At 50.5% G+C, this 12,807-nt stretch overlaps 1 protein-coding gene and 1 long non-coding RNA gene across 4 annotated transcripts in view; one reads left to right on the forward strand and one right to left on the reverse strand.

Moving 5' to 3' along the window:
- Positions 1–3,558, reverse strand: part of FBXO33 (F-box protein 33) — a 35,921-nt gene extending 32,363 nt beyond the window's left edge. Inside the window, exon 1 of the mRNA XM_068254760.1 lies at positions 3,059–3,558. Coding sequence (XP_068110861.1) covers positions 3,059–3,459 — 401 coding nt within the window. The 5' untranslated portion in view covers positions 3,460–3,558. The remainder of the gene's footprint in view (positions 1–3,058) is intronic.
- Positions 3,559–4,306: 748 nt separating this feature from the next.
- On the forward strand, positions 4,307–8,480 carry LOC137533372 (uncharacterized). Of its 3 annotated transcripts, none has more exons than XR_011024183.1 (2): positions 4,307–4,529; positions 8,305–8,480. It is a non-coding gene; the product is annotated as an uncharacterized lncRNA (long non-coding RNA). The 3 variants fall into 3 exon arrangements; XR_011024182.1 differs by lacking the exon at positions 4,307–4,529 and adding an exon at positions 4,563–4,744; XR_011024181.1 differs by lacking the exon at positions 4,307–4,529 and adding an exon at positions 4,774–4,938.
- Positions 8,481–12,807: the final 4,327 nt, after the last annotated feature.

A 12,807-nucleotide genomic window follows, 5' to 3' on the forward strand; every position in this document is an offset into this window, starting at 1 on the left:
TGTCAGTGTTTGAGACAGTGTGACAGCTCACAGCAGATAAATGACAGTCTTTAGCCCGATATTTGTAAAATGACATCAGTTCATACCAGGGAGAGATTATAGTTCAGGTTGACACATAGGTCCACAGCTGTTTGCACCTACATGCACAGTGGTTTGTCAGGACATGTGTATTAATGGTAAGCAGAACTTTACTGGAGTCTAATATTCTTATTTTAAGTTTAAAGGGAACCTAAACTGAGAAGGATATGGATTTTTCCTTTTAAAATATTACCAGTTGCCTGACTCTCCTGCTGATCCTGGTGTCTCTAATACTTTTAGCCACAGGCCCTGAACAAGCATGCAGATCAGGTGCTCTGACTGAAGTCAGACTGGATTAGCTGCATGCTTGTTTCAGGTCTGTGATTCAGCCACTAATGCAGCCAAAGAGATCAGCAGGGCTGCCAGGCAACTGGTATTGTTTAAAAGGAAACATCCATATCCCTCTCAGTTTAGGTTCCCTTTAAAGGACTACCGAGGCAAACTGAAGCGGACAAGCTAAGGCTACACAGAGGTGTGGGCATGTTTGCAGACACTTACCTATGTCTGTTCTCCTCAGAGAACCGCTGTAGGCACATTATTTCAGTACCGGCCACAACCAGATTTAGTCAGAGACCTTTGAACCGGAGGTATTTCTGCTGCGCATGCGCAATATTACAGCTCTTTCTGTGCGGACAGAGAGGTAGAACTGCAATACTGCGCATGCACTTCTCAATTACCGCCAGTTCAAAGGTTGTCTATTAAATCTAGGTGGCTGCCGCTACCAGAGTGAACTACGGGCACACAGGGAGTCTCTGAAAACAGAAACATTGGTAAGTATCTGCAAACATGCCTGCAACTCCATATGGCCTCAGTTTCACCCCTTTCAACTCACCTTCGTTAGTCCTTTAAAGAGGAACTTTGATCAAGGATTTACCGGTAGCAGATACCCCCTTTCACACAAATCTTTACCTTATCTCAAATAGATCATCAGGGGATATGTATAGCTCAGTGGCTAACCTTGGCACTCCAGCTGTGACAAAACTACAAATCCCATCATGCCTCTGCCTCCCCGAGTTATGCTTCGAGCTTCAGAGTATTGCAATGCCTCATGGGACTTGTAGTTCCACCACAGCTGGAGTTCCAAGGTTAGCCATCACTAGTATAGCTGATACTGTGGTGAAACCCATCCCACAGTGTGATGTCATGACCATGGTCCTGACAGTTCATCTGTAAACCTTCTTGCATTGTGAGAAATAACAGCTTTTTCCTGCCTCTGCATAGAACTCTCAGTGACGAACATTCCGTAGAGATCATCTGGCTGTCACCACCAGTGAAACATTTCAGAAAGTAAATCAAACACTACCTAATAATCTATAAGTGAATATTCTAAAAACATAAGCAATTTTATTCATGTTATTTTCATTACAGTCCCCCTTTAAACGTACCCGAGATGACACATATGACAGCATTTATACTTACCTGGGGTTCCTCTATCCCCTTGTACTCCATTGCTTCCCTTGCATTCCTCCTGGGACCTGGGCTGCTCCATTCGTTTGCACTCTTTTCCAACAATAGGAAATCGGCGCCGGTAGACTTCGGCGCAGGATACAGCCGGTATATGCTGATCCTGCTGCTGCACAAGTCCCGGCCGTGTTAATTACTATTCCACCTCCAGGCCGCCATGGATGGTGAGGGAATGATGTAATTCGGCTTACAGCGATTGCTGGAGGCCGAATTATTGTGTTTTTAAGCAACTTCGGCTCCTTCTTCTGAGCGCCGCTATAGACTGATTCCCATTACAGTCTATGGCTGCGCCCAAATCTAGCAGCGCTGAAAAAGCACGGCTCCGAATAGCCTCCAGTCGTGTCAGTCGGGCTGCACTGCGCACGCGCAAGACACACAGCCGGGCTGCGCATGCACCGTGCAGCCTGATTGAAATAAATGGAGCCTATTGCCCGCAAAGAGTGAAAACAAACAGAGCAGCCCAGGAGGATGGAGAGGGAAGCAACGGAGGGGCTGGAGGAACTCCAGGTAAGAGGTAGTACATCCTTATGCTCCTCTTGGCAAGCTGAAGTGGAGAGAAGTCAGAGAAGGTGGTTAGTGGGCCCCAGTCAGCTGCCTGTGTTGCCTGGTGGATGAGGAGGGAGCAGTGTTGCCAACTCATCCCTTTAATTACTGACACATATGAATTATACAGGTTTCGTGGCTAGGTAGATGCAGGTAAGGCACTGATTATCTGTAAGTAGCCACAGAACCTGTATAACTTAGATGTGTCAGTAATTAAAGGGATGAGTTGGCAACACTGGGAGGGAGGGGAGGAGTCAGAGAAGGTGGTAAGTGGGCCCCAGGCAGCTGCCTGTACTGCCTGGTGGATGATCAGTGAGGGGAGGAGTCATAGAAGGTGGTTAGTGGGCCCCAGGCAGCTGCCTGTGTTGCCTGGTGCATGATCAGTGACGGAAGGAGTCAGAGAAGGCAGCTGCCTGTGTTACCTGGTGGATGATCAGGGAGGGGAGGAGTCAGAGAAGGTGGTTAGTGGGCCCCAGGCAGCTGGATGATCAGGGAGGGGAGGAGTCAGAGAAGGCAGCTGTCTGTGTTGCCTGGTGGATGATCAGTGAGGGGAGGAGTCAGAGATGGTGGTTAGTGGGCCCCAGGCAGCTGGATGATCAGTGAGGGGAGGAGTCAGAGAAGGCAGCTGTCTGTGTTGCCTGGTGGATGATCAGTGAGGGGAGGAGTCAGAGATGGTGGTTAGTGGGCCCCAGGCAGCTGGATGATCAGTGAGGGGAGGAGTCAGAGAAGGTGGTTATTGGGCCCCAGGCAGCTGCATGATCAGTGAGGGGAGGAGTCAGAGAAGGCAGCTGCCTGTTACCTGGTGGATGATCAGTGAGGGGAGGAGTCAGAAGGTGGTAAGGTGGGCCCCAGCCAGGCAGTTGGATGATCAGTGAGGGGAGGAGTCAGAGAAGGTGGTTAGTGGGCCCCAGGCAGATGGATGATCAGGGAGGGGGAGGAGTCAGAGAAGGTGGTTAGTGGGGAGGAGTCTCACCTGTTGCCTCGGATGCGGGTCAGCACGCACAGCACCAGCTCCAGGTAGGCGCTGATGACGTCAGCCCAGCGCTCGGAGGGCTCCCCCTGCTGGTCGGTCTCGCTGCTCTCCCCGGCGGCCGCGTAGTCCCCGGCAGAGAAGTGGAGGCGCAGGTCCCGCACGAAGCAGCCGCAGCGGCGGAGCAGGAAGTCGAGGCGCGGCCGCTCGGAGGGGGACAGGCGGAGGGAGAGGCGGAGCTCCGGCCACAGCGCGGGGTAGAAGAGGCACTCCCGCCAGTGCGAGCAGGCCAGCGAGGCGCGCAGCCGGTCCCCCGCCCCCAGGAACGACAGGATGTGCACCACCAGCTCGCTGGGGAGAGACGAGGCGCCGCCCGGGACACCGCCGCCACAGCACAGCGCCATCTCCGCCCGGGACTGCTGCTGCTCACTGACTGACTCTGCTGCTGCACTGCGACTGCGCGGTCACTGCGACACGCCCACACCTCACCGCTCTGCTACACAACAACTGCGCGCTGAGGGGCGGAGCTACTGCACGGTGACACGCCCACACCTCACCACCCCACCCCGCCGCCGGGACTGCTGACTGACTGCGACTGCGCGGTCACTGCGACACGCCCACACCTCACCGCTCTGCTACACAACTGCGCGCTGAGGGGAGGGACTACTACACTGTGACATGCCCACAAACACACCCCTCACCGCTACACAACTACTGCGCGCTGAGGGGGAGGAGCTACTACACTGTGACACGCCCACACCTCACCTCCCCACTCAGCTACACAACTGCGCGCTGAGGGGGAAGAGGGCGGGGCTACTACACTGCAACACGCCCACACACCGCCCCGCTCTGCTACACAACAACTGCGCGCTGAGGGGAGAGGGCGGGGCTACTGCACTGTGACAAACCCACATCCACCGCCCCGCTCTCCTCCGTAACGACAGCGCGCTGGGGAGAGTGGGCGGAGCTATTACACTGTGATACGCCCCGCTCTGCTGCACAACAACTGCGCGCTGAGGAGAGGAGAGGGGGCGGAGCTACTGCCGGGAGCTACCACTGCACGGGAACAGGGGATGGCGGCACTCCGAGCTCTGCCACGCCCCCACTACCCGCTCGCCGCGCCTCTTCTACTCACACAGCGGTACATTCTGCCCTACCCGCCAGCGATATCCTCCCTCTCCCGGCCCGCTCTCCGCCATTCCAGATATCAGACACCCCTCTTCCAGTCACACATGGTACGCTCCTGTCACATCTGAGGAGAAAGCTGAGGGGGCGGGGCTAGTGTGGGATCTACCACTGCGCGGGGAGAGGGGAACCAAGCTCTCATTTCTCCGCTCTGCTACCTCCACATCCCTCGCCGCACCTCTTCTCCTCCTGCATCATCGCATTCTAACCCCCCAACTAGTGATATCCGCTCCCCGCGGACGCTCGCTGCCATTCCTGAACCCAGTTACCCCTTCCGCAGTCACACATGGTACGCTCCTGTCACGTCGGGCTTGTTGTTGGGTTGTACCATTGTGTCCCCGCAGTTAGCAGCCGTGTGATCGGGATGTACGCTGCTTTGCCAACCTGAATAGCTACAATACAAACCATCCGCTGTCTCTCAACTGCTGCGACATGCGTTGCCATGGTGATGCCTCTCCTGAGGAGAACAGGCTCGCGCATAGAACAAAACATCCCCCCTCTCTGGTGAGAATGGTACAGCCTCAGCTGGGTGATAGCTGCGGGATCTGTTCTATGGGACGTACCATTCTGCTTCCAGATGGGGGTGTGCGGATGGAATTTTTAGATACGTCAGAAAGTCTTGCAGTGATGGGAACATTGCGCAGCAGAGCTGGATGTAAACAGAGGGGGGTGTGACAGCAGTGCTCCCCCGTGTGCAGGTGGACGAATCCAGGCTATGGGGGCGTGGTGGGAGCTTCTTAAAGGGGAACTCTATGTTATTTTTATCATCACATCTAAAGTCTGATACGCGCATAATGCAACATTCACTGCAGATCCTATTCATGCAAATAATATATAGAAGGAAGCTAGTTTCATTACTATTATTCATGTATAATCAAACGATTTTAAGGTGTATCACATCCCAATTTGCAGAAAAGTTTACCTTTATTTTGAAAGCATTCTAAGTTCAGCTGGCAGAAACGGTACGAAATCAGACAGCATAGAGCAGGAGTAGGGAACGTATGGCTCGGGAGCCAGATGTGGCTCTTCTGATGGCTGCATCTGGCTCACATACAAATCAGTAGGGGTTGATTCACTAACATTATACACTGCTCAAGCAGCGCAGCTTAGTGTGGCAGCGCAAGTAACATTTTCAAAGTAGGCATGTTACTGCTGTAGCTTACACTGCTAACTTACTCGCTCTCCCCACAAAACTAGCAGCTGCTCCAATTGTCCCACTCTGGACCCTGTCAGGTTCAGTGACTTTGTAGAACGAGATCCCCGCACTTTGATTGGACCAATAGGCTGCCTGTCACTTAGGCAGCCTGTTGGGCCAAAGTGCGGGGATCTTGTCCTAAAAAGTGAATCAACTCCCAAGTAAGCTAGCTAATTGTACAAGCTGTTAGTCACTATTTCTCCTGTCTGGCTCTCGGGGAAATTGCTGATGTTGCTGAAACCCAAGAGAAGCTGAAGACGTGTCTGACACTTCTGCTGCCCGGCAGATCAACTGTATACACATCACCATGGCAACAGGAACGTGAGCCTAATGCTGGGAATACACGGTTCGTTTTTGCCTTCGTTTAAACCTTCATTTCGATTGTGCCTTTTGTCCTTTTCGATCCCGAAATAATCGATCATACGGTTAATATCACCACCCACGGTTTCGTTTTTTTTTTCGATTCTGATGGTTTCGTTTTTCCAATGATCCAAACGAAACGAAAATCCCTTTTTACAGGGACGGACTAGCATAAACGAATATATAATCGATCTGAAGAGCCATCAAGCCTACCAATGGCTCGATTAGATGGATAAAGAGAGATAATATCAAACATGTTCGATCACTAGTCGTTCGTTTTTGGGGTCTATTAATCGAAACTATAATGAGATTATGACTATTTTCACATACGTTTTCAACACTCGATTCGTTTACCGAACGAATCGAAGGTTTAAACGAAGGCAAAAACGAACCGTGTATTCCCAGCATTACTGTCCCAGTTTGAAACATATTGTATGTATGGCTCTCAAGATATTACATTTTAAAATATGTGGCGTTTATTACTCTCTCAGCCAAAAAGGTTCCTGACCCCTGGCATAGAGCATTGATGGCTAACCGTGGCACTCCAGCTGTGACAAAACTACAAATCCCATCATGCCTCTGCCTCCCCGAGTTATGCTTAGAGCTGTCATTCCAATGCCTCATGGGACTTGTAGATCCACCACAGCTGGAGTTCCAAGGTTAGCCATCACTGGCATAAAGAGAGCTAACCCATAGAATCGCCAAGAGTCATCAAAGTTCAGCTATATATATTAAAGGTACAATGGGACGGCCCCACAGACTATAAACAGTGTTCGGAAGAAATGTCGGGAAGTGCCCAGGAAGGTCAACGTTTACCTGCTATTTGGGCTTTCTTAAATGAGTCATCAAGGAACTTATGCTACCCCCCGTACTACTTTTTTTCAGCCCCTGGCAGGCGCTATGTCCCTCGCCGCAGCTCCACTGGCCCCCGTTTCCCATTTCCCACCGTCGGGGCCCGGAGCCAGCAGCGGAGAGCAGAGCTGCGCCGAGGGACATAGCTGCTGTCAGGGGCTGGAGGAAGCCCCGGGTAAGTAGTGTGTGGGAGGGGGGTTAGCATAAATTCCTTGATGACTCCTTTAAGACCATACCACCCCCTAGCACTCCCCACATCCTCTATTTATAAGAAGATGGTTGTTGAAGACTATGTAGCGCCGGCATATTCCGTGGCGCTGTACAAGAGCATACAGGGTATAAAAATACAAAATAATGCAACACAGGAGAGGATCGAGAGAAGTCTAGTAAGCGGGAGTAAGGAGAGGTGACCAGAAATCATGTATGAAATTTTGTTTCAAATTCCAAACAGCTTTGTGATCATTTTTCCAGCTGGCTATAGATTGAAAAAGAGTCAAAAGGATACACACACAAAACAATAGACAGTATTTTTAACAATCATTTCCAGCATGTCCATTTTGCTTCTGGTCGAGGAAACAAAAATCAAGGTTGAGCTTGTGACTGGTCGGCAGCAATCAGTAGGCTGTATTGCCATCGACCGGATGGGCCGGTTCTTGATCGGGTCAATCACTCAGAGTCAGAGACTCGGTCTCGCTGTCGCTTTGTGCATAGATGCCCATATGTGGATTCGCGATCTATGAACAGAGAGAAGGAACTGCAAACGGGGAACAGAGGCGCCAGCAGGGTAAAAGTGTATAAAACCTTTAAAATTTGCTTGGAGGAAACGGTGGACTTACCTCCATAAAGCAGACACGAAAGACTGTCTGTATAATAGTAATCACATTTATTATATAGTACCCCAAAAGTGCAACGCGTTTCGCAGGCCACACCCGCTTCATCAGGCAATAAACATGTGGACAAACAGAATTTCAGCAGTAACAGGAGTAGCACCTCAGAGAGAAAGAAAGACATCCGTTGTACGTTTAAAAAGAAAAAATGTCATTCCGCTCTGCTTTGCGGAACGATACAGAACCGCTAATCGTCTCGATTTCGGTATCATTCATCACATGTATATTTTATTATCTGATCATTTTCTTGATTGAAAATAAGATCTGAAGTGAAAATTGCCCGGGGTGTACCACCTTAAACAGGAACTGTAATAAAATTTGATTTATTTATGTATTTATATAGCACCGGCATATTACGCAGCGCTGTACAGAGTATATTGTCTTGTCACTAACTGTCCCTCAGAGGGGCTCACAATCTAACCCCTACATTACTCCTATGTCTATGTATGTATCGTGTAGTGTATGTATCGTAGTCTAGGGCCAATTTAGGCGAATCAGCTTATTTCGGCGCGCGGCTCTGAGAGCCGGGCGCCAAAACTGGGCACCCCATAGCAGCAATGCTCTGGCGGCTGCCAGACCCCGAATTACATCTACCTCCGAGTTGCGCCAACTCGGAGGGGGAATAGTACTTAACGCCGCCTCGGAGTTTAGCGGCAGCGGTGAACGCCGTCATTCGGCTCTCACCGCACCCAACTGAGCGGCCCCGAATTAATATGCACCCCAATTTAGAGGGAAGCTAATTAACTTACCTGTATGTTTTTGGGATGTAGGAGGAAACTGGAGTTCCTGGAGGAAACTGCACGCAGACACAGGGAGAACATACAAACCCCTCGCAGATGTTGACCTGGCTGGGATTCGAACCTGGATCCAGCACTGCAAGACGAGAGCGCTAACCACTACGCCGCCGTGCTAAAGTCATAAATGCAGTTGCTTATTTTTTACAATATTCATTTATAAATCATTTAGTCAGTGTTTTCCCATTGTAAAAGTGTGCCTCTCCCTGTCAGGTGATCTGTACAGAATGTTCGTTACTGAGAGTTCTATGCACAGAGGGAGATACTGCTTGCTTGGCAGTTGAAAAAGCCGTTATCTTCCACAATGCAACGAGGCTCACAGACAGGAAACTGTCAGGACCATGGTCATGACATCACACTGTGGGAGGGGTTTCACCCATACAGAGCCCCCTGATCTGTTTGAGAAAGGTAAAGATTTCTCGTGGAAAAGGGTGTATCGGCTTCTGATCAGCTTCCTCCAGCCCCTGTTTGGCCTGATCCGTCCCTCTGCCTCCTCTATCCTCCGTTATGTCTCCCGGTAACTTCGGGTGTCGGGGCTTTCTGCGCATGCCCGGCCACACACACAGTCGTGCTCCCGTCACTGGGAGTGAGTGCGCATGCGCAGTACTGAATGCTCCCAGCTGGGGGGAGCGCACGGCCACACTGTACCTGTGCCGACTGACGGAGTTAGCTGGACCGTAGCGAAGAACCCAGGAGGCAGAGGAGGACGGCCACAAGGGAGCGATCAGGCCAAAGGGGGCTGGAGAAGGCCCCAGGTATGTATAAAACGTTTACATTCCATCATCTCAGGTACACTTTAAAGGATACCAGAAGCAAAAGGTTCTGGTAAAAATGATAGCTGCAGTGTGTGGGGGATTAAAAGTACATACCATCCGCTCCTCCTGCCCCCCTCCGTCTGCCGCCGTTAGTGTAATATACATGCCGGTGTCCTGGCATGATTAGCATGTGACGCTTGGTGTAGTGGAGCGCACACGCAGCCCAGAGGAGACGGAGGGATCAGCGTGTTTCTGAGCCGATCGCTATGCGCCGGCCAGAAGTGAAGAGGGGAGGACATACTGCGCACACAGGGCGCAGTATGTCCGGGACAAAGGTCAAGCAAGTCGCCGGGACACCGGCATGTATATTACACTAACAGCGCAGACGGAGGGGGGCAGGAGGAACGAATGGTATGTACTTTTAACCCCCCACACACTGCAGCTATTATTGTTACCAGAACCTTTCAGTTCTGGTATCCTAGCCTCCGTAGCGTTCTGGACGTGCTGGGCTCGTCCAGAGATGCCGGAGGTCACCACTCAGGCCCTGCTGGGCCGATTTGAATAATTTTTTTTTCAAACGCGCAGCTAGCACTTTGCTAGCTGCGTGTTTGCTGCGATTGCCGCCGATCCGCCGCTACCCGACGCGAAAGAGGGCCCCCCCCCCCCCGCAGACCCTGTGCGCAGCCTGGCCAATAAGTGCCAGGCAGCGCTGAGGGGTGGATCGGGACTCCCTATGACGTCACAACATTGATGACATCATTCCGTTTGTCGCCATGGCGACAGGGAAAGCCCTGAAGGAAATCCCGTTCAGAAGGGGATTTCCTGACGGGCATAGGCGCCGGCGGCGATCGGAAGGGTGGATGGGAATCGGAAGGGAGGGGGGTATCATGTAGCTAGCACTAGGCTAGCTACATGATTTAAAAAACGCCATGATTTAAAAAACGCGCATAATCAAAACGCCAGGGAGGTTACAACCGAGGTGACATGATGAGATAGACATGGGTATGTAAAGTGCCAAGCACACAAATAACTAGGCTGTGTTCCTTTTTTTCTTTCTCTGCCTGAAAGAGTTAAACATCAGGTATGTACTGTAAGCGACAGTTTCTGTCCGGGTCAGGACTGGGTCAGTATAGCATAACCCTCACTGATAAGTAATTACAGCCATATAGCACTTTTCTGTCAGTAAATGGCTTGTGAGAGCAGGAAAGAGATAAAAAGGATCAACAATTCATAGATTTGAGCTCTGGCAGACTTCAATGAAGGACACCTTCAGCAGAGACAATGAAATATTAAAAACTTAAAAACTAGATTTAAATATAAAATAAAACTGTGGTATATCTAAAAAAAAGTCATTTTAGGTGAAGGAGGATAGATATAGTTGTTCTCATCAGTTTATTTTCACCTCGGATGTCTTTTAAGTGGGGTAAATAAGTTCAGTTTTACTTAAAGAAAATCTGTAATGAAAAAAACTCCCCTGGGGGGTACTCACCTCGGGTGGGGGAAGCCTCCGGATCCTATTGAGGCTTCCCCCATCCTCCCGTGTCTCATGGCGGCGGAGAAAATCCTCCCGGAGTGGCAGGGATGTAAATATTTACCTTCCCGGCTCCAGCGCAGGCGCAGTATCCGCTCTTCCCACGGAGATAGGCGGAAATAGCCGATCTCCGTCAGGCTGCTCTACTGCGCAGGCGCAAGTCTCCTGCAGCTGCGCAGTAGAGCGGACCCGACGGAGATCGTCTATTTTTGCCTATCTCTGTCAGAAGAACCGCAACAGCACCCCCGCTGGAGCCTGGAAAGGTAAATATTGCACAGGCTGTCGGATTTGTCGCCTGTGCGTTCCGGGGGCTGCAGCAAGACCGCCGTGGGACAGAGGAGGACGGGGGAAGCCTCGATAGGGTCCAGAGGCTTCCCCCTACTGAGGTGAGTACCCCCCAGGGGAACTTTTTTTCAGTACAGGTTTTCTTTAATCTTCTAAGACAGCATAATGCCCTAGTTAACTCAGATATTTCATAAGGTTATATACGACACAGTAATTTCTTTCACAGGTTTTATCAGTGGCGAAGCTAAGGCGCTTTGAGCCCCGGTGCAAGTTTTATACGGGGCCCCCTCAAGCACTCTATACATAACAATTGATACGGTGCACCAAAACCTGCCAATGGCAACTACAGTGTCAGAGGTGCAAGGGGGATGGGGAACAGCTTGTTAACGATTATTATCATTCAAAACATTCATAGAAGTGATTATTACCAGCACAGGACCAAGAATAAACTAATAACTGCCATTGAGGTAGGGCCCTACGGAGCCTCTCTGGACAAAGGACCCCAGTGTGGGCACAACCTCTGCACCCCCTGTAGCTACGTCACTTGCTTTAATATTTCACATGATTACGCCAGAGGTATTCCTTTTGGAGAAGCTGTTACGTAACTCAGAGATCTGTGCACTAAGTATACAGGTGGCAGGAAAGTGGGAGTTCCTTCTGCACAGAGCCATTACCTCCTTCCTCTGCTCCCTCCTCCGGTGGGCGGAGTCAGCTGTGCTTGCAGTGAAAGACTGGCTGGTGCCGCCTCCTCCTGGATATCGCCTGCGATTGATGACGGCGCAGGGGGAGGAGTTTGGAGAGAATGGACTGTTGTTGTTCATTCGGGTCAAGCAGCATCCAAGAGAGGTCAGCTTTGCAAATCCAGACAGTAGGCATGATTAATGATATGCAAATTGTTTCTTCTTGCATTCACATTTCATGTAAATTATATGCAGCTGGAAAAGGGGGACAATCATGGTAACTCGCTGTCAATTTCTATTGATCCAAGCGCAAGCAGCATAGCATGTTCATGGAAATAGAATGAATGGAGAGATTATTTTCATCTTATTGATCATAACTACCAGACAGCCAGGTAACCATAAAGCAAAAAAAAGAATAATGGAAACATGGTTTGTGTTATGCATAAGGGTTGTGCATTGCACACTACAATATATTCCTCAATATATGCATAAGGCCATGTTCACAGTGGCTGTTGTGTTCCCTGTCAGGGGTGCTGCTAAGGTTTTTGGGGCCCCAAGCAGCACATACATTGTGTCTTTCCACCCAAAGAGAATGCTGGAGAAAAAAAATGGACGTGGCTGTCCCATTTAGTGGGTGGAGCCAACTGTATGACGCTATTGTGCTGCCATGCATGATGCTTTATGATGCTTTTGCTCTAGCCTGGTGTATGTAGTCTGATGCCCCCCCCCCCCCCCCCCCCCAGCCCAGTACATGTATTCAAATGTCCTCCACATTGGCCTCAATTCACTAAGATCATGCTGGAGATAATAAGGCAAGAGAAAACTTACCTCCAGAGCAGGGACAAGGTCCTCCAGCACCCAAGGCTGAGACACCAAAGTGCGCCCCTCCATCCCTCCCACCCCAGCCGTCACACACTGATTGCTATTAGACTAAGAGGGCCACAGGGCCCAGAACCTCCCCAACACCTTAATATCTAGTTATCTGGCTTGCAGTCACTGCTATGTATCCCCTTTTCTTATTTCTTTCTGCTTCATACACAATTAGGAATGACAGCTGAATGAATTGTGCGCCCCCTCCTACACTGCGCCCTGAGGCTGGAGCCTCTCCAGCCTATGCCTCGGCCCGGCCCTGCTTACCTCCACACAGTGAGAGAGTTATCTTATCTCTTCATTCCTTAAGTTACCTCCTCTGTAGTTAATTTACCCTCTCTGTAGTTAATTTACCTCC

This window comes from Hyperolius riggenbachi, chromosome 9 (genome assembly GCF_040937935.1).
Source record: "Hyperolius riggenbachi isolate aHypRig1 chromosome 9, aHypRig1.pri, whole genome shotgun sequence".
Taxonomy (NCBI): Eukaryota; Metazoa; Chordata; class Amphibia; order Anura; family Hyperoliidae; genus Hyperolius; species Hyperolius riggenbachi.